At 31.5% G+C, this 25,381-nt stretch overlaps 1 protein-coding gene and 1 long non-coding RNA gene across 2 annotated transcripts; one reads left to right on the forward strand and one right to left on the reverse strand.

Moving 5' to 3' along the window:
- Positions 1-7,771: 7,771 nt before the first annotated feature.
- On the reverse strand, positions 7,772-18,538 carry LOC111696956 (limbic system-associated membrane protein). The gene is made up of 19 exons (XM_023466775.1): positions 18,412-18,538; positions 17,420-17,505; positions 17,123-17,180; positions 16,949-16,996; positions 16,107-16,173; positions 15,854-15,945; positions 14,473-14,564; positions 13,995-14,045; positions 13,792-13,930; positions 13,661-13,725; positions 12,464-12,544; positions 11,991-12,069; positions 11,564-11,626; positions 11,403-11,466; positions 10,795-10,859; positions 9,926-10,032; positions 9,563-9,619; positions 8,282-8,348; positions 7,772-8,148 (listed from the first exon to the last, which is right to left on the reverse strand). The coding sequence occupies exons 1-19, from the start codon at positions 18,458-18,460 to the stop codon at positions 8,027-8,029; spliced, it is 1,452 nt and encodes a 483-aa protein (XP_023322543.1). The 5' UTR covers positions 18,461-18,538; the 3' UTR covers positions 7,772-8,026.
- On the forward strand, positions 9,693-12,162 carry LOC111696957 (uncharacterized). The gene is made up of 3 exons (XR_002764192.1): positions 9,693-9,764; positions 11,579-11,635; positions 11,995-12,162. It is a non-coding gene; the product is annotated as an uncharacterized LOC111696957 (long non-coding RNA).
- Positions 18,539-25,381: the final 6,843 nt, after the last annotated feature.

Here is a 25,381-nt window from a genome sequence, read left to right on the forward strand (position 1 = left end):
AATGTATATATATTGAACACCACCTAGTTAGTTGGTGAAATATTCTAAATCTGAAAATATGTAATGTATAATGTATATATATTGAACACCACCTAGTTAGTTGGTGAAATATTCTAAATCTGAAAATATGTAATGTATAATGTATATATTGAAAACCACCTAGTTAGTTGGTGAAATATTCTAAATCGTCTCTGCATTCATATTAGACTATTTCAAAGTTTTAGAATAAAAATTGAATATATCTCCCCCCTGTGGGCTGTATACGGAGAAAACTGAGGATTAAAATACCAATTTAAAATGAAGAATCATTCTTACAGTGTAATTTACATTAGGGAACTACACAAACTCATTTCTGTCCTAAACCAATGTGCAATATTTGGATTTATTAAAGAAGAAATAAATTATCAGACTTAGCCATGGACTCTTCGGACAATCTTGGTGAGATTAGAATTTTTATTTCCGCTGTAAGGAGTATCATAAGTCACCCTTCAAATATGACTTTAAATTCAAATTTTGTTTTTATATTGTTTTTATTTCTCTTTAATTTCTTCTCTATGTACAGGGTGTCCAAAAAACATGGGAACTCAGTGACGAATTCGAAATCGTCTTTGTTATGAATTAGCATTGTAATGCCTAATTTCAAAAGCTATAATATTATTATGTCTGCTAGAGTTTATTTTATGAAAAGGGTAAAAGACTGTAAAGATGTGTCTATAATGTCTCCGCAAGATGAACAGTGAAGGCGGACAAGTTTACTCTGTTTGACATATTTGTATACTGCAATTTTCTTGTTTTACTAAGTACAACTGTATGCAGTCAAAACATAAACAAACAAATTGTGAACATAACAGACGAAACTCATACAGATTACAGCTTTCTCACTAGGTATCACTATTCTAAATCAAAGAATTATTTAAAAAGACGATATCGAATTCGTCACTGAATTCCCATGTTTTTGGGACACCCTGTATCTTGGTTTTCTTCTCGATTTACATATTTTTTTTTAAATTTCTTTGTTTGCTTTTTCTGTCTGTTTTTTTATTTCCTGTTTTTCTTGTTAATCGTGGTTAAAGAATAAAAAGAAAATGAACCATAACGAAACAACAAAACTCCGGTTGGTTCTGCAAAGACTAATATATATATATATATGTTATTCCATATTGACTCTTATATCATCTTTGAGGGGAGGAAAGCAAGTCATTTAAAACTTTCGTCCGAGCCGCATACAAATAATCGTTCTAACAATTTATTTTTTTCGTGTTTGTTTTGTAACCCTTTTCAAAAATCCTGATTCCGTTGGAGCATGCATAAATTATAACGAACGTCGTAATTGATTTGAAAAAAATAATAAGAATTGTGATAATTTGCCATTACTTCGCTACAAGTATTGTCTAAAAAGGTTTAATTTCCACTTCAAAATAAAAAGTGCATATATTCAATGACCAAAGCAAGAAAGCACTTACGTGGTCGCGTTTTAAAATGAATGTTTAAGATTGAGCATTTGTTGGTGGCTCATGTTAGAAAATGAGGTATATGGCTCACCTCCCTCCCATCTATTTTATCTAAAACCCCTTTCATCCATCTATCTATAGCATATTTGTTCCAGTATACAAAGTGTATAAAGTGTATACACTGTGTATATGTATATATCCAAATATGTTAGGTTGGATATATGAATGATGGATTTACTGCAGTGTAAACATATATATATAATAATACCGTGATATATATATATGAACAATATATAACGAACATGTATGCATATAACCAAGGTTATAATGCAAGGAAAGTTATTTTAGAGGTGTACGCATCTTTTGCACTGCAGTGTACTGTCTCCGGGCGGTAATGCAAACACAAGACGAAATAAACTATATACAAATGTGGCGAAAGATAGTCGATGACTATAGGTTGTAATATCTAAATGATTTGTTTGAAATTAAATTGATTTTTTACGGTCTAAGTCGTATGTTGTAATTTTCTCAATTTTTATGGACGCTAAGTTATTCGGTATGAGACGTCTTAAACAATTTTCTCCTTATAGACGCAACAGATAGAAGTAAGATTAGTAGATATCAAAAGCGCTTTTTTATCGCATTAAGCCTATAACCCATTTTATTTTTCGCAAACACTCCTTTTAAGTTTTAAGAGATTCATTAAAAAAATGGTTTATTTTTTATAGACTCCTCAGAGTTCGGGACCCAAACTTGACAGTTTTACAAAGTTCTCTAAGCTTGAAGTAGTAATATAAGATTAAGAGTCCTATGCAATGGTTCAAAATTTATCTTTCTGTTAATCAAAATTTGAATGTAAAACGGGAGCAAAACTGCGATTTTTTAGTTTAGAGTGTTTTCTTCCTTTTAAAGATTGATAAATTATGTTTCTTTCTCTCACGCACCTTCCTGCCTCCCCTTCATATCCCCCCCCCATGTCTTCTTTTCTCCTTTCATAACAGTTTGAAGTGAACTTACCTCCTGGCCTCCCCAACTCCCCACCTCCATGCCCCATCCTATCACCTCTTTACCTCACTCTCTTCCGGCCTCTCTGCCTCCTAACCCCCTCGTCCGCGCCTCCCTGCCTCCCCCACCCTTCCCAACCCGCCCGCCTACCTCCCAACCTCCACACCTCCCCGTCTCCCCCATCTCCCAGCTTCCCCTATGGCCCTCTCCCCTGTAGTCCCTTGTCTCGTCTGAAACCTTATTAATAATAATCCCTTAGATTAGGAAGATTACCGGGTTAACGCCATTTGGTTCTCTTTTGATAATTCTTTAAAATTCTTAATTTTTATAATTAACTTTTATATTCTTTGTTTTTGTTTTATTTCTTGAAATGTTCTTTAATTCAAAATTAAATTTAGTGTTTAAATATTCAACTTGTGTAACAATACACTCACAATTTTAAACGAATTTTCACCTTTTAAATAAGAAAGAGCTTATTTAAGTTGAGCTTTGTGTGCAATACTGTGAAAATAAAATGATTAAAAATATTGATGGAAGGGTCGCAAAAATAATATACAGGTGTTTCTGTAAAGATAATTTGAATATATCATCTTTCTATAAACCCCAAAATGTAGAAGAAAAAGTTTAAGACGATTTGTTGCGTCCTTGAAGAACTAATTTTAATCGCAAACTCCTGTTATACAGAAACATTCGGAAAACAAAGTTGAAGTTGATAAATTTCTCTTCAAATAATGATAGTATTTTGGTAAATGTATCGGCTTAATTAAATGAATAAAACAACATTACATTTATAATGTAGTCTACTATTTGTTCCTTTATATTTATGTCCTTCATGCATGATGAAGAATTTAAATAGAGTTTGTTTAAAGGAATGCTTATTGTTTGGAACATATCCCTGCCCTTTTTAGTCTTCTTCTTTCCCTCTCTATTCCATTTTTATGTCCCCTTCCTGTCATCCTGTCCGCTGAATAATAATTTCCTGTTCATTTACTGTCTTTTTCTTCCCTTCCTTTCATTGATCACTGAATACTAATTTCCTGCCCTTTAACTGTCTTTTCCCTACTTCCTGCTATTCTATACTAATTTCCTGTCCATTAACTATCTTTTTCTCTCCTTCCTGGCACCCTAACCGCTGAATACTAATTTTTCTGCCAATCAACTGTCTTTTTCTTCCCTTCCTTCCATCCTGTTACTAATTTCCTGTCCATTAACTGTCTTATTGTCACCTTCCTGTTATCCTCACTGCTGAACACTAATTTCCTGCCTCTGGACTATCCTTTTTTCCCCTTCTTGTCATCCTGACCACTAAATACTAATTTTCTGCAACATTAACTGTATTTTTTACCCTTCCTGTCATCCTGGCCGCTGAATAATAAAGTCCTGCCCATTAACTGTCTTTTTCACCCCTTCCTGTCATCCTGACCACTGAATACTAATTTCCTGCCCATTACCTGTTTTTTTTCTCTCCTTCCTGTCATCTTATACTAATTTCCTGTCCATTAACTGTCTTTTTCTCCTCTTCCTGTTTCCTCACTGCTGAATACTAATTTCCTCCCAATCAACTGTCTTAATCTCCAGTTCCTGTCGTCCTGACCGCTGAACACTAACTGGCTGCCCTTCAAGTGTTTTCCACTTTTTCCTCCTTCACTGCAAAGATCCCCTTTTCTAGACAGTAGATATGTCCCATCTAAAGGGGTCAATATGAAGGTAAATCCCCCCGGTTTTTGCCCCGTGCTCCCCCTGTTATGGTCCCTTAAATAATTCTAAAACGTGTAAACTTTTAACCCTGGTTTTCCTTTCCTAATTTGCTGATTTTTGTTAATATTGTGCATAAAAATGTATGATATCTGTGTTCATGCAAAAAAAATACACACACATAATTCTTGGAATGCAGAATATCCAATATCCACACTCTTTATTCGTGACGAGACGAAAGAAAATAATTTCATAGTTCCCTGCAAGAAATATTTAGAAAAGAATTAAAAACTAAAATGGAGCCGAGAATGGGATGCATATATTCTTGAATAGGTTAATACCAATCTACTAAACCTGTAAGTATAAGTAGTTTCAAATACCTGTCAAACTATGAATTATTGATCAGATAACTGCAGAAACTTATCTTATTAAACGTTCACCTATTCAACACAAGTCAATCATAAAATATTTTTAAAAAATCTATCTTGTGTCACTGGCACTTCATTAAAAAAGTTAACACATGGAGACAAGATCTTTAAATGCTCTTTAGGGGGTTTTTCATCCTGATCGTGGGTTTGGACGCAGGGTGGGATATTTTAAAATTTAATAAAACACATCTTTTAGATTTAGATTGTGTTATCCTGGGATTTAAAAAAAAATAATTTTACCATTCTAGTCTGATTGATTAATTTTAAACTATTATGTTAAATCAGGATAAATAAAGGTTTATTTTGGTAGATTTGCCATTGTAGTGAGAAGAAATCCAGAGCAATTTGATTAGCGCTCAAAATTATAAAAATAAAAAGGTGTAAAGATGATCTTTTTATATTATGGGTAACAATTTATTTGATAAAGTTATTATCAATTTGTATTGAGGGTATAACAGGTCAGCATAATAATATTTGTGCAAACATAATAACTGTTTATCAATGTAAAAGCGACTGTCTTTGTAATTTCAAGTGACCCTCCATATACAACAGTACACTTTAGCACTTTATCTAATCAAGAATGTAAAAATAATCGTAACTATCCCGGCTTGAAAATTCAGATAAGTTCCTTCATTGTTTTTTAGCTTAAAGGAATTGAGTCTTTGCCACAAACTCTGATTTGGAACCAAATGTTGCATACCTTAGATATTTCAAACTTTGAATTCTGTTAGATCAAGAAATCTGAGTTTGAAATATCTAAGGTTTACAAAATCGAGTTATAAAGATATTGTGGTTGAAATATTTGATTTTGTTCCAAAGACTCAACTCCTTAGCAAGTCACTTGTAGAGAAACCTCAATCGAAAACAATCAATTTCCAAAGAGAAAAAAATCGATAACTTTTACAGTCTTGATCGGACAAAGGTTTAAAAGGTACCTTGGTGAATTCTGTCAATCTATAAATGAAGGATCACTTAAAGTTACGTCTACAATTAACAAAGACATATTCTAAAGAATCTATGTAAGAAAGTCAGAGGAAAAAATAAACCTGAAAAAAAACTTTGGTCAAAAAAATCCCAATATTTTGAAGTCCTAGGACAAAATGTCACTGGAAATAAAGTCCTGAGTTTTAGACTTTTTTCTTAAATAATATGGGGGCTGCCAATAAAGTCTCAGGAAATAAGATCACAGGAATTAAAGTCCTTAAAAAAAATCCGAAAAAAAAAGAAAAAAGTCCTTGACCTTGAGAAAATGAGGTCAAGTCTGAGACGTGTACATTGAAAGGACTTTTCTCCTATTCATCTGAATACTCAATATAGCAAGGGTTGTTTTTAATATCAAGTTCCTTTTCCCCATGGTTGTAAACATCCTTTGTTTCTATGCATTTTCAACCATAAGAGGACTTTTTTCCGGAGACTTTTTTTGTATAAAATAATACTGGAACCAGAAAAAAGGCCCTAGAAAATTAAGTCTCAGAAAGGTAGGACTTTATTTCCACAAACTTTTATTTCAAGGACTTTTCCACAGGACTTTTTTAATGCCAACATTAATGACTTTATTTCCGAAAACTTTTTTTCAAAGAACTGTTCATTACAAATACAAATAATTTAAACAGAAATGACAAATGGCTCTAAATCTTAAGCTAGATATTTTTTAGTCTAGAATTAGATATATGTTGATAGTTGAATTTACAAATAGTTAATTTTTACATCAATTGCTGAGAGGGTCTATTTATATACAGGGCGTTCCATCTAATATTAGACTATCCCGAAGCTTTAATACCCAAATACGCATATAATACTTGAAAAACCTAGTATTTTCTGCATGCAAATCTTATTATTAGCAATTTACAATTTTTTAACATGATTTTTTTTTTTTTTAATTTTTATATTAGTCCCGGAAATCGCATTGTAAAGCTATAACACGATCCAATATGATGTGGGACACCCTGTATAGTGTATATTGATAGTTGGCAAGATTTTGCTAGATATATGTTCATATATATATTAATATCTAGCTCTACGTAGAAACAATAAAACTTTAAAATCAATCAAAATTTGTGGAAAAAATTGAAAAATAATCTTTATAGACTGATGGAAAAAGATTAACAACGCGTTAAAGTTATATCAAGTATGTATTTAAAGGTGAGGTGTCGTGGGTTTTTTAAAGTTAGTAACTTTCAAAATTTCGGCTCATTCTTGGAGGTTTAAAATACTATCGCTAATGAATTATCTGAATTATCTATAAAATAAAGCTCATCACTCATGCATATTTGTTAGCTATAGTTGGGTCAGTTTTTTTCCAAAATCGTTTTTTTTCCAAAATTCGAAATCGATTTTTTTCATGGTGTTTTCAAAGTTCAGCGGGAAACGTCGGAAACTTCGGCAAGGGTGTATACAGGTGGGGAAAGGGGGGCGTAGCCCCCCTTTCCCTAGGACTCAGAGCTTTTACACTTTTCAAATCTTAAAATGAAGAGTGAAGAACAAAAAAGAATTAGTTTTCTGTTCGTTCAGTGCACTAGGTATACGTGAACCAGAAGTCCGAATAAAAAATCAATCAAGAACTCACATTCATCCTAACCGGTTGAGCGCTATCAGGGATAGCGGAGTAAAACAATTATTTTCAAATGCCCAGCCACAAAGGCTTGAGTTTGGATGTAGTAAAAGACCAATTTTTTATTTGGATTTAATTTACTTTATTCATTGCACCGCCGTTTTGTAATCTTTCTTTTTATTACAAGCTAGCTGAAGTGGAACTTTAAAAATCGAATTAAAAAAAAAAAAAAAAATAATATATTTAGCATTATGTCATCCCCAAGGGTACCCATGAGTTTCCTCATTAAAATTCAGCCCAATTCATTCGGTCGTTTGGGCTTTGGCCAGCCATAGCAAACATATAGATAAATAAAGAGCTTTATTATGTAGATTGCAATCGTACTTCTACTTTTTTTCAAAACAGAAACTTTTACAAGTCATAATTATTTTCTGAACCTTTGTCTTTTTTTCATCTCATAGAATTTAAGTTTAAACTCAGTTTTTTTATTTTTCAAATGTCTTTTACTATCTCTAGTTTAAATACTAATAATTACAAACATAACAGTATAATAAAATGTCGATTTTTTAGAAACAAGTGTTTCTGCTAGCTTTGTTTGAAGGAGAGATAAAGTAGTACTTGCGAGGTAATTGGACTGTATGTGTACTTTTAAAGTATCTTATACTTATGCCTGATATCCAAGAAGCCAAATGTTTTTAATTTACAGTTCAAATTTTGCCTGCTCCCCACCCCAGGAGCTCCCCCCCAAGATTTATTTCTGTATACGCCCTTGCACTTCAGCTAGTTCTTATCGAAATGAGATCACTATAGATCTAGTACCAATAAAATAGGAATATCTCCAAACCCCCCTTACAATTACCACGACTCCTTACTTTTAACCCAAAATTTGAGAATATCTACGATAGAGAAGGAGATACAAACAGCAGCAATAGAACAGGGTAGAGAGGTATATGCAGGGGTACAGGGATACAGGAGGAAGAGTAGAAAGGGGACCAAGGAGCTAGAGCTGAAACCGGTTCTGAAAAATAAACAATTGCACATCATAAATGTGTAAGAGGACAATAGAACTAGTGTATTTTATCGATACAATGCATTTTTTTGTTAAACCTCATATCAGAAATTATTCAAGAAATGTTTTGTAAAATTTTAACCTGGTATAGTTATAAATTTGTGAACTTCTGACCATTCGCTCACTCCAAAATCGTTAATTGTCTGCACCTAAACAGTACGATATCTATTAAAACCTGCAATTTTATAATTTTATAAAGAATTCTTTTCCATAAAAAATACTAATTAGTTTTACAGTCATATTTTTATTTTAACTTTTTACACTGCTAGACTATTAGGTCGCTATGTGCCCATCTTCTATTTTAAATTTTAATTAATGCTCACTCTCTAAGCATTTCTCTTCGATAAAACAATTTTAAAGATTCGTGGATTTGCTACTTTTTCCTCGTGAATTTGCTACTTTTTCCTCGTGAATTTTCAAACTTTTACGAAAACAAAAATTTCTTTGAAGACAAATATTTGAAACTCTGGGCGTTCATAAAACTTCCTTGGGGTTCTTTGAGGTCCAACAAAACATTTTGGCTTGATCGGTTTGACCAATTTTACAAACAAAGAAAGCAACAGGCAAGCAAAGTAAATATATAGATATTGCATGCACCCGGATTTTTACAATGAGGAACACAGTTAAGGTGATAATAAAGGAAAGTATATAAAATACATTGCTGAAAACCTAGTTATTATAACTTTACCTAAAGAATCTAAAGTTCAAGCTTTAAAGGACGTCTTTAATTGATACGGAAAGCTTTCAATTTCATAAGAATGATTTTAATCTTTATTTTTAGATAACTCAACAATCATGATAGATAAATTGTTAAATAAAGTTATAATGCGGCTGTCATCGTACAGTTTTTTTGTCCCTTTTCAGCTGAACCATGTTACAGCTATATGTAGACATTTGCTATTATATAAATAGTACTAGCACCTTGAACCCAGCATTGCCCGATTTACTCATAGTTACTCCCACCGTATACCTGCGCTTGGTCTTTAATTACGATTTGATCTATCAACTTAGAATGTCAAAACCAAGGAATGAACATTTCCGCGTGGTTTTCCCGAGTTCCCCAATCAAAATTTGAGGCGAATGGGTAAAGGGGTTTCTGAGTTATGATCGGACATTTAAACAAACAAACAAACAGAAATTTCCACTTTATAATATGATCTAGCTTGGGATCGAACCCAGCGTTGCTGAACAGGTTACCGGGAAACTAGATTTTTGTCAATCCACTCAACTTCGACACTCAAAACCAAGCTAAGGACATTTCCGTGGGTGTCCGTATTTCCCCAATCAAAAGTTGAGACAAATCGGTCTAGGGATTCATGAGTTATGATCGGACATACAAACAAACAAACAGACAATATCCTACTTGGAGTATATAGTTGGATTCTGGTCTTAAATCTCTCAGCACTGCTTCCATTTCTTTCTAAACATAAAGTGTAAAAAATCGTGAACAGTTCAACCATTTAAATGAGCTGTAATATTTCAACTAATCTTTCAGATAAAATATGCAAGTACTAATAACCGTAAATCTGGTGTGACAGAATTCCCTTTAAGATGCATGCAAAAAGGTCCAAAAAATTGTTATCAAAAAAGTGCCAAATGGGTTTACCTCTTAGTTTAATTCTTTAACTCTAAAAAGGATTGGGATCTCAATATGTGTATAATTGGGAGGGAAGCTGACCGCTGTTAAAATACATCTTATAAACGGGCTGGAGACGAATTATCTTACCTTGATATTAAACTCTATCCTCTCGCCAGTCCTTCCATCCATCCTGAGCATTATACACCTATCCGTCCCATCCTTATCATCCTCACTGCACTCCAATCTATCCTCACCTAGATATGTAATATTATACAGGGTGTCCCAGGTCAAGGTCTAACCAGTTTGAATAGATTTTTTACCTGGTCTAACTAGTTTGAATAGATTTTTTTTCTGGTCTAACTAGTTTGTATAGATTGTTTACCTGGTCTATCCAGTTCGTAATGTTTGTTTACCTGGTGTATTCAGTTCGTATAGTTTGTTTACCTGGTCTAACCAGTTTGTATAATTTGTTTACCCGGTTTAACTAGATTGTGTAGTTTGTTCACCTGATCTAACCAGTTCGTATATAGTTTGTTTACCTGATCTAACCAGTTCGTATAGTTTGTCTACCTTGTCTAACCAGTTTTAACTAGATTGTGTAGTTTGTTTACCTGGTCTAAACAGTTGTATAGTTTGTTTACCTGGTTTATCCAGTTTTTATAGTTAGTTTACCCAAGTTGAGAATTTAAAATCTTAACCCGAGTAAACGTCGTTCCTAGCGCCCACTTAGAGCCAAGTAAAGCTTAAGTCAAGACTCGGGTTTTGGATGGTCTTGGCCTTCAGTTCGTCTTTTTGTTTACCTAGTTTAAGCAGTTCGTATAGTTTGTTTACCTGGTCTAACCAGGTTGTATAGTTTGTTTACCTGGTCCAACCAGTTCGTATATATTTTTTACCTGGTCTATCCAGTTCGTAGTGTTTGTTTACCTGGTCTAACCAGTTTTTTAGATTGTTTACCTGGTCTATCCAGTTCGTAGTGTTTGTTTACCTGGTGTATCCAGTTCGTAATGTTTGTTTACCTGGTCTAACCAGTTTGTAGTATATATTGTGTCCTCGAATTGGAAAGGCAGATTCAATCATCCATCTAAACAGACCATTTATCAAATTCTAAACTTTATGATAAGAAATCTTTACAATAAATAACTTTCATTCGAACCATCTACCAAACCTTTTTCGTACAATCTACTGATACACTTATATGTATATTGAGTATATAGTCCTGAAATAAAGAAACTAAGTATGGAGTCCTGAAACTAAGTTTTGAGTCCTGAAACTAAATACGGAGTCCTGAACTTAAGTATGGAGTCATAAAGCTAGTTTTTGAGTCCCACTACTATTTATGGAGTCCTGAAACTAAATATGGCGTTCTGAAACTAAGTATGGAGTCTTGAAACTAAATAAGGAGTCCTGAAACTAAGAATGGAGTCCTGATACTAAGTATGAAGTTCTGAAACTAAGTATGGAGTCCTAAAACTAATTATGGAGTTCTGAAACTAAGTATGAACTCATAAAGCTAAATTTTGAATCTTAAAACTAAGTATTGAGTTTTGAAACTAAGTATGGAGTCATGATACTAACTATGAAGTCTTGAAACTGAATATGGAGTAAAAGTTATTCCTTTCCTAACCTGAGTTTATAACTTCTTCTATTCTCCAGGTGTCCCGGAAGTAATAGAGGTCGAAGAGGTTTTCCTGGATAATTTTATATTCATAAATCTAATAATTTTCACAAAGAATATATTCTTGTTTTAGAACTATGATTATAAAACAATAATAAAGAATACCTAACCTGAGACTGTTATAGTTTGCTCTGACCAGCCCAATCTGTTAGCTGCATGACAAGTATAGTTCCCTGTATTAGGTAACAGTTTAAAGGACAATCAAATCAAATTTCAAGAATTTTTTTTAATTTCAGCCATTTCATTGGGAATGATATTTCCTTGAAAAAGAAAGCTTTTACAACTTAGAATTTGTTAACGTTTATTTACTATTATTTACTATTATAATAAAAACTTTTCTCTTTAATTCAATTGTTTTTTCTTAGAAAAACTGGAAATGAATTAATTTTTTGAGGATTTTATTCCTTGTTCAATAAGTCGTGAAAGTAAAAAACCGATTTTTGAAAAAGTTGGAAAGATATTTGTTCTGGAGACTATTTTGAAATGTATGAATTTTTTAAGTTAAAACAGTTTGACATATTATAAACTGTTATTTTCCTAGATCTTCTTCTGTTACTTGGAATAGAGACAGCGTATGGAGACCTGTATATGTGTTTGTCGACATCTTATACTTTCCCTGCAAACATTCAACATTCATTAATCATTGTAAAATGAATATATCAAAAATCAATTTGATAAAAGAAGTAAAAAAATATAAATGAAGGAATAAATGATAGGCTTCCTCCTTCATGTCTTTATTTCTTGTTTAACAAATGAGAGGTTTGATTTATAGTACACATAAACTAAAGGGACCTTATAGTACACATAATCTAAAGGGACTTAAAGTACACATAAACTAAAGGGACTTTATAGTACACATAAACTAAAGAGACTTTATAGTACACATAAACTAAAGGGACTTTATAGTACACATAAACTAAAGGGACTTAAAGGTGTCAAAGTGTGCCATTAACGATTCATTAGCACTCTTCATACAAAATGATGTTTTGAGTAATACGTGTTATATTTACCTGATCATGCCCACTCAGCACACGCTTCCCTCGCCTCCAGTTTACATCAGGGGATGGTTCACCTTTCACGTGACATGTCATCTAAATATCATCATGTGCATGTCATCTAAATATTATCATGTGACATGTCATCAAAATATCAACATGTGACATGTCATCTAAATATTATCATGTGACATGTCATCTAAATATCATCATGTGACATGTCATCTAAATATCATCATGTGACATGTCATCTGAATATCATCATGCGACATGTCATCAAAATATCATCATGTGACATGTCATCTATATATTATCATGTGACATGTCATCAAAATATCATCATGTGACATGTCATCTAAATATTATCATGTGACATGTCATCTAAATATCATCATGTGACATGTCATACATCAAAATATCATCATGTGACATGTCATCTAAATATCATCACGTTGACATGTAATCTAAATATAATTACGTGACATGTCAGTTAAATATATTCACGTGACAATAGATAACATTAAGTGACATGTCACTTAACAAATATTACATGAGTGAGTGACAGAGCAGTTAAGTGTTAAGTGAAACAACCCATTTGTGAAAAAATATCACAACTTGTTAATATAAATACTGGCAGAATGTCAATTACTTTATTTCGTGCAGAAAATTATTGTGTAGGATTAAATGTTGTCAGTCCTTGTTAATATTTGATAGTTAAGTGATACATTGACAATTAGATGTATGTTTAGGGTAAACTCTCAGTCAACTGTTCAGCTTTTACAAGTTTTTTAGATTTATTTACAAAACAGTGTTTTTAGCACTATATTTTTAAAATTCAAAATTCAAAAAGTCTCGTTTCTGTTTTTGAATCAACAAAAACCCTGATACCCCCCCCCCCCCCTACTATAATCTCTAGACTCTGTTATTTCTCTGAAATCTACGGTATATCTCTGTGTTCCAGTAAAACCAATTTCTATCGTGTCATGTTAAAGGATTTACAGTGTGTAGGATTTCTAACCTCTCCTCAACATAATTTTGAACTTTAGGTCGAAACATTTGTATTGGACAGCAATTAGCTTCAGGTTTAACCACCAAGGAGTAAAAGATTTGTCTCAGCTTTACAGTTTAAGATAAAAAGTCTTGCCATCTCTCCTTCAGATCAAAATCTTCCTCAATACCTTGAAATATCCTGGGTGATAATTACAATGTTACCTCTAGCTTCTCTTGTCGGATCTTTGGGTAGTATTGTTGTGTCTCCAGATCTATTTCGGGAGGAACTAAAAAATCAAACAATTCTCAAGTTTTTCTTTCTTAAATATATTATTAGAATAATAATCTCTTACAGTTAACGGTGAGCTTGACGGTTTCTAAAGCAGGTTTTCCATCCATCCTTTCTACTCCGTTCTCTGCAATACATTGATAATCTCCACTAGCCTCTATACCAACCCTCTGTAAATACAGCCTGTTCCCCTCTACCTCACCCTGGATAAACACAGTTGAAAAAATATTAGAAATAAGTTAAATGAAAAATGTTTGATTTACTTACATAACTCAATGATAATGGTGCTCCATCCTTTCTTCTCCATCGGATATGAGGCTAAAAAATAACAAGTTTTTAGAGAAATTATTTAATGGACTATAAATAAATCCTATTTAATGGACTATATATAAATCCTATTTAATGGACTATATATAAATCCTATTAAATAGACTATATATAAATCCTATTTAATGGACTATATATAAATCCTATTTAATGGGCTATAAATAAATCCTATTTAATGGACTATATATAAATCCTATTTAATGGACTATATATAAAATCCTATTTAATGGACTATAAATAAATCCTATTTAATGGACTATATATAAATCCTATTTAATGGACTATAAATAAATCCTATTAAATGGACTATAAATAAATCCTATTCAATGGACTATATATAAATCCTATTTAATAGACTATAAATAAATCCTATTTAATAGACTATGAATAAATCCTATTTAATGAATAAAGAATTTACCTGTGGGTTACCGTGACCAGAACATTCAAGTTCGGCATTTTCAAATACTGATACAGATATTTCAGGGTTCCGTGCAACAACTCTGGGTGGTACTAAACATCACGATAGATAGATATTTTACGATTCATTCAAGGGAAGGTTTGCGAAAAATGAAAGGGGGTATAGGCTTAACGTCGAAAAGTATTCGATGGTGATCGCTACTAATCTTACTTCTGTCTATAAGCAGAAAATTCAGAAAGTTGCAATATTCAACTTAGTTCGATTATCGATTTTTTTCGACGCATTTTTATATAGTTCATATTTCATAATATTTTTTTTTGTTTGATGCAATTTAAACTACGATTAGTTCGCCACCAGGTGTCTCTGCTTTCGATGTTTCTGTGGTGGGAGAAATACCAAGCTGGCATAAAATCTTCGTTTTAAGTGCATTGTATAGAAAACAAATACAAAATATTATGAAATATCAACTATAAACGAATGCGTCGAAAAAAAATCGATAATTAATGGTTGTATTATCTGAATGATTTGTTTGGAATTTAACGTATTTTGTTACGGTCTAAGTCGAATAATGCAATTTTCTGAATTTGTATGGACTATAAGTTCTTCGGTATGAATCGTTTTTAACAATTTTCTCCTTATAGATGCAACAGATAAGAAGTAAGATTAGTAGCGATCACCATCGAATATTTTTCGTCGTAAGTCTATACCCCTTTTGATTTTTCGCGAACACTCCCTTTAAGGGACGTCAGTGACTCCATAATTAATGCCTGCTTTACAAAGGTACCCTTTAAACCTTTATTAGCAACAATAAGACTTTTTTAATGTATTTAATCTTTCAATTATTTTTCTCTACTGCATAAATCTGCAAGTCACTTTTACAGAAACCCCAGTTCTTTAAAGTTGTAATTTTTGTAGAAAAATATTTAAAATGAACATGGTATGCAACAGGTTTAATGGAGGGTCACTTATCATTTCAGTGTTATTGATTACTCTAATATAGAGTTTAGATAGATATTTCAGTGTTATTGATTACTCTAATATACAGTTTAGATAGATATTTCAGTGTTATTGATTACTCTAATATAGAATTTACCCTAATATAGAGTTTAGATAGATATTTCAGTGTTATTGATTACTCTAATTGCATGAACTAGATAGATATTTCAGTGTTATTGATTACTCTAATTGCATGAACGTAAAGTTTAGATAGATATTTCAGTGTTATTGATTACTCTAATTGCATGAACATAGATTTTAGATAGATATTTTAGCGTTATTGATTACTCTAATTGCATGAACATATAGTTTAGATAGATATTTCACTGTTATTGATTACTCTAATTGCTGGTGAATGAATAAAACTTGAATTGTTAGAACTTACTTAGAACATCTAGAGTATGTTTGAGCACCATTGGTTCCTTGATATTGTTTACTTGACAAGAGAATTGACCCGTATCACGGGGTTGAACGTCCCTAAAAAAGGTTGACATCAGACGATATCTTTGCAAATTATTTTGATAAAGCACAACAATGAGCGCACAGAAATCATCTTACATGTTTGTTTCAATCAAATCGAAAATATGGAAAGAATATTTCAAAAATATATTATTTATAAAAACAAAAATGTAAAATACCGTAAAGTAATTTCGCTCCCATTATGATTATGGATTAATCTCTCCTCGTTGTACACCTTCACTGGACCTATGGACATATAAATGTAAGACAATAGACCTATAGACATAAGACAATAGACGTATCGATATTAGACAATAGACCTATAGACATAAGACAATAGAAGTATGGACATAAGACAAAAGACGTATTGACATTAGACAATAGACGTATAGACATTAGACAATAGACGTATAGTCATTGTACAATAGACCTTTAGACATAAGACAATAGACGCATAGACATTATACAATAGACGTGTAGACATTAGACAATAGACCTATAGATGTAAGACAATAGACGTATAGACAGTAGACAAAAGACCTATAGATATAAGACAAAAGACGTATAAACATTAGACAATAGCCCTTTATACATAGAACAATAGACGTATAGACTTAAGACATTAGACATATAGACATTAGACATATAGACATTAGACAAAAGACGTATAGACTTCGACAATAGACCTTTAGACATAAGACAATAGACATATAAACATGATACAATAGACGTATAGACATTAGACAATAGACGTATAGACATTAGACAATAGACGCATAGACATTAGACAATAGACGTATAGACATTAGACACTAAACGTATAGACATTAGACAATAGACGTATAGACATTAGACAATAGACGTATAGACATTAGACAATAAACGTATAGACATTAGACAATAGACGTATAAACATTAGACAATAGACTTATGGACATTGCACCCCCCACCCCTCACATGAATCAATTCTGTTTAAGTCCCTGATAGTATAAGTGTACATATAAAATATTGAGAATGTTACCAGCAGTAAGAAGACGATCTCCGGTTGACCAAGTAATCACATCTTTTCCTGAATTAGTAACCGTCAAAGAATCTGGGAAGTTTTATCGATAAAACAAAAAGATACTCAACAATTGAACAAAAAATCTAAAGGAAACAAAAAAGGCAAATCATAAAAAAATGAATTCAACTTTACCTAAATTTGCTACTGCACAAGGAAATGTTACTTCTCCTCCTATTCGAACCTTAAACACCTGAAAAAGTGTGTTTCTGTGTTTTGATGGATTTTGTCCTTGCGGTATGCAGTTTTTACGATTACTTATTTAGTGTTGCATAATAATTTTAGAAAGCAACTTATTACAATCTACAACCCTAGTAATTGGTTTTAAATTTAAAAAAAAACAAAAACATTTTAATCAAGGAAGGACCTGAAACCTCCTTGATTTTTTTTGGATATTATAGAAATAGACCAGACAATTAAAGTTTACATTACCTGCGTATGTGACGTAAAAATTGCTCTTCTTGTCTTGATACTGTTTATGGGTTCGTCAGGCCAGTAGGATAAACTACAGTCAAAACCTAGACAATAGTATAGAGTAGGATAAACTACAGTCAAAACCTAGACAATAGTATAGAGTAGGTTAAACTACAGTCAAATTCTTGACAATACCAGTATAGAGTAGGATAAACTACAGTTAAACCCTAGACAATAGTATAGAGTAGGATAAACTACAGTTAAACCCTAGACAATAGTATAGAGTAGGATAAACTACAGTTAAACCCTATACAATAGTATAGAGTAGGATAAACTACAGTTAAACCCTATACAATAGTATAGAGTAGGATAAACTACAGTTAAACCCTAGACAATAGTATAGAGTAGGATAAACTACAGTTAAACCCTATACAATAGCATAGAGTAGGATAAACTACAGTTAAACCCTAGACAATAGTATAGAGTAGGATAAACTACAGTTAAACCCTATACAATAGCATAGAGTAGGATAAACTACAGTTAAACCCTAGACAATAGTATAGAGTAGGATAAACTACAGTTAAACCCTAGACAATAGTATAGAGTAGGATAAACTTTAGTAGACAACATTTTTGTCAACTTTTCTCTCCTTTAAAATGATAAATTAAACTTTTTTAACAGAGATTATTTTATACACTTAATTATCTGTATAATCATATAAATCTCGTACAACCTCTCAGCATAAACCACAGCACTTTAACTTGTCCTTTATATATATTTTCCATGTATTTGTTTGTTTAGTGAATAGATTAGTAAATCGATCAATCTGTCCAGAGGTATTCTTTTTGTCCGTTTCTCCGTTGGAGTAGCTTGATAATTTCACCGGGCTTTGTAAATTATCAATCATTGTAATTGCAACCACTTTCTAACCTAATTTCAACATGGCCATTTAATCAACGCTGCAAAATTTGGAATTCCTTAATTTTGCTCTTTTTAAAGTTTATTATTACCAAAGAATGAGATAAGTGTAAGCTGTCTCCAAAATACAATGTTTTTCATCTTGCTGTTTTTTATCCAATTATAAAACAAGTTCTGCAACAACCCGTTTCAACAGTTCGTACCTTCTCATCTTAAATGTATTCTGAAAAAAAATCACAATTGGTTCGGAGCACTATTGCTTTAGCTTAATGATGAGTTTTATATATTTATAACCATAATAACTACTAATAGACTTCACATTAAAAAATTGTATTATAATTATGAACAAACAAGAATAGGTGAAGGTTATTTAAGTTCTTAGTATATAATTTTATTCTACAACATATTCAATTTGTCTGGGTAAAGATATTTCGTTTGAATGATTTAATTTTAATGTTTAAGTTTGTTCTTGTTCTTCTCCCTGCACTGTTTGAATTTATTTCATATATTTGCTGGATCATAAACCTTACTAGAATTCTAAACTATTCCGGTAGTCAGATTCTAGATTCTTAAATATAGATATATTTCAAAATTATTAATATTTCAAATATATAAAACATTCTGAAGGAGAAATCTATCTAAAACAAGAACGATTTGATTTGAGTGAAGAAAAGTGCTAATTAAGATAATGATAATGATACTGTTTTAAGGTTCTTGGCACCACGTTTAGACTAGCATTTATTTCTGTAATTAATCATATTTATAAATTTATATTTTCTGTTTGTTTGATTTTAAAAACTGATTGGGTTCATGAGTTTATATCAGGCCGAGCTGGCTTGGTTTCCATGAAAAAAACTTATTTGAATTATTTAATCAAGTTATATAAAATCTATATCAATGCTTTCTGAGAAAAAAAATATATAGACCATAAGCGTATTTTAAAAAAGTACAATATTACCCGAAAAAAAAATTTAAAATATTAAGAAGAAAACCAAATATGTATCGTGAAAAAAAGTTAAATTTAAAAGAAAGACAAAAAAGTCTTAAAAAGTTAAAATATATTTAGAAACTGATGTGTGTTAAATAATGAAAGTTATGAAAGATAGAATGATATTAAAGATACAAAAGATGGTCGTTTCAGTGTAATTTGTTTTGAATGAATTGTATATTTGTAATTATCTCTGTTATTGCTAGTATAGAGAATATATTTATTAGTGTAATTTAATTCAGAATTGTTACATGGACAGGTCTTATATACATAGGATATTCATTTATTCATCCATAAATATATTTCAGCAATTCATCCATCTGTACCTTCCTACCATTTAATGCATTAAAATATGCCTTCTTCTATTTACGCATGAATATATTAATCAATTCATTTCATTAATGTAAATTACACATAAAATTGAAATCTTAAATGTTTTGAATCAAAGCTTCTGATATTGAAGAGCTATTGAGAAAAAGAATGTTTTAAATTTCTAAAAGTAACCTGCACTGAATTTGTTTTTTAAGACTTGTGTATAAAATCAAAACTATGGAGCTACAAGATCACAAAGTCGTAGCAGTCATGTAGCTTAAACTTTACCTTCTCTTGATTCATCCTTCCTTTCATTCTTAAACTTTACCTTCCCGTGATTCTTCCTTCCTTTCATTCTTAAACTTTACCTTCCCGTGATTCATCCTTCCTTTCATTCTTAAACAGATTTATTCTTATTTATTTGTTTTTTATACATAGATTTATCTATTTTCTCATTTATTCATTTCACAAAGAAATATTCATTGATTTTGAAAAATATATATGTTCTATTTCATAATTCATTGACATATTATTTTTTTTCATTCATTAGAGATATTAGTTGTTTTATTTATTAAACTTAGATTATTTGATCCAACAGAATTCATAGTTTGAAAAATCTAAGGTCTACGTTGCCTTGCAAAGATGTATGGATTATAAAATTAGAGTTTGTGGCAAAAACTCAATTCGTATAGTTACATAATAAAAATATTTTTGTTCTTCTGAATATCTCTTTATAAAAAGAAGTTGTGTAAGATGTAAGATTTGAATCTAACGTGATATTTATTTTGATTTTACATGACTAACATAGAAAAAATGGTCCTCGTAGATGAATAGTCGAGTTAATAGTATCAAACACTTTATTTAATGACTGGGCTATATCAATTTTGTAGGCATCATACTAATTTTTTTTTAGAAATATCTAATTAAATTTTTTTTGAATTAATTGTCTTTAAATTAAAATCTGCACAGATGAAAGGACCCAAATTGAGAACCTAGTTTCCAAAACAAGGTTTCCTTCACCGATACTCTCTTAAGTTCCAACTCTGAAGTCTAATCCCATTGGTATAATTAACACTGTAAACTTAATTGTTTTTACTTTTCAGGGTGGAAGAGAGGGGAGGGGTGGGGTGAGGGTCAAGGGTATCGAGGGGGTATTCTGTTAACATGAAAGAAAGAAAATTGTAAAGAAGTTTGACTGTCCATGGGACAGTCAAAGCAAATTATATATATGTATGTTTTCACTATGGTTTGATTGTCTGTTGGATTTCGCTTGAAACCATGTTTTAAAGAAAAAGTTTCAGTTTAAACCTTAGTTTATTATTTGCTTTATATTAAAATGACCGACCGAAAATTGTAAAACTGCAATGGCTAGCTTTGTAAATGTAAAATTTACAAACTGTAGCAAATATAAGGTTTGTCTTAACTATGACTCCTTTCATGAGACATTTCGAATTGTTCAAAATACAATTAAAGAATTATTCTGGACATCCTTTTAAAAATTGGCGTGCTAGATACACATCAGTAAAACTTATCTCACAGTAAACATTATATGATGCATTGAATAGGGAGGGTTGATAACGAAATTTGATACTAAATGCAGGTTTAGTCGCAAAAGACTCAAGCATCTGATGGCCATTAAAATAATATTCAAGTCAGAATTTACCAATTTTAACCAGAGAGTGATTTTATCAAAGAATTTCCCAATGTCATTTTACGGTTAAAATACTTCAAAATCTAGTACTTGTCAAAATTTAAAGGTTTTCTATCATAAGCAGAAATTAATGAAATTTGAAGAGGATCCAGGATTCGTTTGTTATTAGGGATACTTTCAGGGTAAATCTTGAAACTTATTAAATTTTACAGTAAACAACATCAAAATGATTATCTTTAGAACAAATTTTGATTTTAAAAATTGTAATTTGTTGTATAATGCAATTTTAATGAACCATCCCATCTGAGTCCTTCTTGATTTCGAACCTGACCCTCCTGACAAACTCTTCCATTGAACTTCCTGACCAACTCTTTCATTGAAACCTTGATTTCGAACCCGACCCTCCCGACCAACTCTTTCATTGAAACCTTGATTTCGAACCCGACCTTCCTGACCAACTCTTCCATTGAAACCTTAATTTATAACCCGACCCTCCTGACCAACTCTTTCATTGAAACCTTGATTTCGAACCCGACCTTCCTGACCAACTCTTCCATTGAAACCTTGATTTAAATGTCAAAGAAACTGGTTTATACTTACCACAAACCTGAATTGTCTTAACAAATTATTTATATTTCAAACTTTGACGCTTTGATCTAGCAGAAATAATTAAATCAAATCAAATATTAATATTTGTCTCAAGCGCGCATACATATAAATACAAATAAAATATTTTTTAACACATATTAATGAAACTTGAAATGTTTTGAAATATCAAAGGTCTACGACATCGCAAAGATATGCAGAATATAAATTTATATTTTGTGGGGAGAAATTAAATAGTTAGTCCGTTTATTAATTGTGAATACTTTGTACACCACAGAGAGACGAGTATATCTTCTGACTAAACTCATATTGGTTTACAACTTTCCGTCATTCAACACCATCTAGAGAACATACCGGCCTCTACACCGATTATACCGGCCTCGTCTAACCTCGAGACCGTGGTTCCAACGGTGATCCACGTTGAGAGTTTCCGTTAAACTTTTGCCGCCAATACCGGAAATGAATATGGCGCCAAAAATACCTGTTTATTAGGAGGTGTATGCCAAATATCTGATGTAAATGTTGATCCTGGTATTAAAGTATATATTCCACACATAATACCTTTAACAAAACAATTACTATGCAAAGAATTTACATTTTGGCACAAATGTTTCTTACGTGGCTTTAAAAACAAATTTAACTTTAAAAATGGTGTTAATGCTACATGTTTTTAATGAGGCAGGGGGGAGGGGAGCGTCCCCACAACAACAAAAAGGGGTGACATTGCGTAAATGTTTTAGGGAACCCATAGATTCCATGCCCGGTGACAAAAAAACAATAAATAAATTATGATTTAACGGTAACAATGACTATAGATAATTATATAAACCGGGGTAACACTAGGCACTCCAGCTATAGTGCATGAGTTGATTAGATGCTTATATGATTTTGAATTACTAATGTCCTATCGACCCAAATAAAAAAAACATAAAAATATCTGTGAGAGCTTTTCCTTTATAATGAAATGTACATGGGTGAACAAAGGCCTTGTGATACTTGAAAGTCTATCCATTCTTAAAATGAATGCCACTTTTTATAACAGTCTGGATCTATGTGAAATAGGTTTTTAATAATGCACTTTCAAATCCTGCCCAGAACTGTCACGAGTCTATTTCATTTTTAAACACAGCTTTTTAACTTTGGAGCATATAGACAAAATAGAGATTTGACATTCTTACATAAAATTAAACAAGGTTCCTCTTGTCTACAATTGCGTTACCAATGGAAAATGCAAAGCAGCAAAATGGTAACAGTAAGTCGCACTAATTTTGTTGTTTGGTCCTTCTCCTAGCTATAGATAGCGCTTTTCACCTTATTTTAACCAGATGAAAATAAATTTTTCATTGTTTCTCTTATTGTACTTTTTTCGGTTAAAAGAAAAATGGAAAGTAAGATCAAAGATCGTTGAAAAAAACGTGATTGAATAAAATTATAGAAACCCTGGTTAGTCCAAACCAAATTGATTATGTAAGTTTAAATTAAAAATCAGAAATCAGAATTTTAATTCTTTATTAAAGTTTAACAACATTTCGCTCTCTGTGCAAGCTTAAGACTAGGGTGAATGCACATATATAAAGAACTTTAATAAAATAATTTTCACAGAAAAACGAAACACTGTTCACATGATTTCCACTTTTTCCTGAAAACATTGTAAAGTGTATATGTTATATAAATAAAGTGTTTGGTTTTAATAAAATAGAATTTTTAAGATAATTTGTTTGCACACCCTGACGGAATTTGAGTTGAATGTTTAGAATCTCAAGATTTAGATTCAATAAAATTCGATCTAATAAACTTTACATTCAGGGGGGGGGGGTATGCCTTTATTCTGCAGATATTTATTAAACCAAAAACATTTCTAAAAAACTTCAAAGAATTTTTTTAAGGGAGTTATATGAAGAACTTTGATCCCTGTCTATATCTTCTCATAAACTTAGATGATTTTCTGGTTCAACAATTAAAATAATCTAGAACCCTTCTCATTCAGATATTCATAGGAAGATTGATTGACAGATAGATTAATAGACAGATAAATTTAAAGACGAATATACAAATAGACGAATAAAGAAGAAAACTAGAAAGATGTACGGATAGATGGTGAGACCAATATACTTGTAGACACATTAGAAAGACATATTAAAAAACAAATGCATAATGTTAATTTTGTTGTAAAACACTAGTTTAACCTTATTTATTCACTGAAGAGAAGCTATTTCGAAATCTTTTGACCACTTAACAAGCAATAACTGATAATAACTAAGTTTTGGCCACAAACTATTATTTTTTATTCCTATATCTTTGTAATCCGATGTCGAAGACCTTTGATATTTCAAACTTTGAATTTGCAAAGATGTAAGGATTAGAAAATTCGAGTTTGTGACAACAAATCAGTTACTTTCTCTGATTAATTTCAATGTATTTGTGGATATATATGTGCAAAGCACAATTTAGTTAAACAATAATTTAATAAAATTACCGAATGAATTTCGTTTTTATAAAAGGCTTTTGATTGTCATTCGTATATTCCCTATATATCATTGTTAAATTATTCTTGAATGCAGGCTATGGAGTATGAATCCAATGGCTGAGGAGGGGCTGGGGGGGGGGGGGGGGGTGTACAACAACATTAGACAGTAAAACATATAAGAGGACGAAGGGGTGATTAAATTATTGAATAAATGACCTGAATCTAGAAATTATGCAAACTAATGCTAAAATTACACAAATGTTAAGATATGAGTCGCAGGGCAGAATGTTTGTCAAAGACGACTTTTGTCGAGAAGCTGAATAATAAGTATTGAATAGAAAAGAAAGTAAATAAGGTATAAGTAGCTGTCTTTAACATGAATATCAATTCATCCCTAAAACTTTATCTAATGAAGTAGATATTCATATTTACAACTTGAAAAACTGATTAATCTCAACTGTGGTTTCTCTTCAAAAGTGACGCAATTCTACTGTAGAACATTAAGGAATTATCATAATTAAACATTTACAATAAACTAGATAAACTACAATATCTTCTACATTTAAATCAGATAAAGGATTCAAGGATACCTTTGTAGATCGAGCAATGACATCTTTTTATATTAAAGATATGAGAGAATTGCCTCAGTGTCTTAATAATTTTGTTTTAAGTGTTTCAATAATTTGTATGTAAATCATAACATTTTCTACTCGTAAATTATGAAACAAGTTTTTTTTAGTTTTTTTGTGGAAAATTTTGAGCTTGAAAAACTTTTAAATCCTGATCAGTTATAAACAGATAAATAAATGTGATCCCAATCGGTTCAGTTGTTTCGACGTTTATTTAAACAAACAAACCAAGAGACCAGAGTAATATATTGACAGAAGAAGAATCTGATCCCCTGTGAGCACGTCTAGTTTAAAGAACCACGTTTATGATTATTGTTGAAATTAAATATTTTCCTTCCACAATTTAACAACGGGAATGGGTTCAGGGGTATTTGGTAGAACTGGGAGAGATGTAAAAAGAGAGAATAAG

The sequence above is a fragment of the Eurytemora carolleeae genome, unplaced genomic scaffold, assembly GCF_000591075.1.
Source record: "Eurytemora carolleeae unplaced genomic scaffold, Eaff_2.0 scaffold35, whole genome shotgun sequence".
NCBI classification, from domain to species: Eukaryota; Metazoa; Arthropoda; class Copepoda; order Calanoida; family Temoridae; genus Eurytemora; species Eurytemora carolleeae.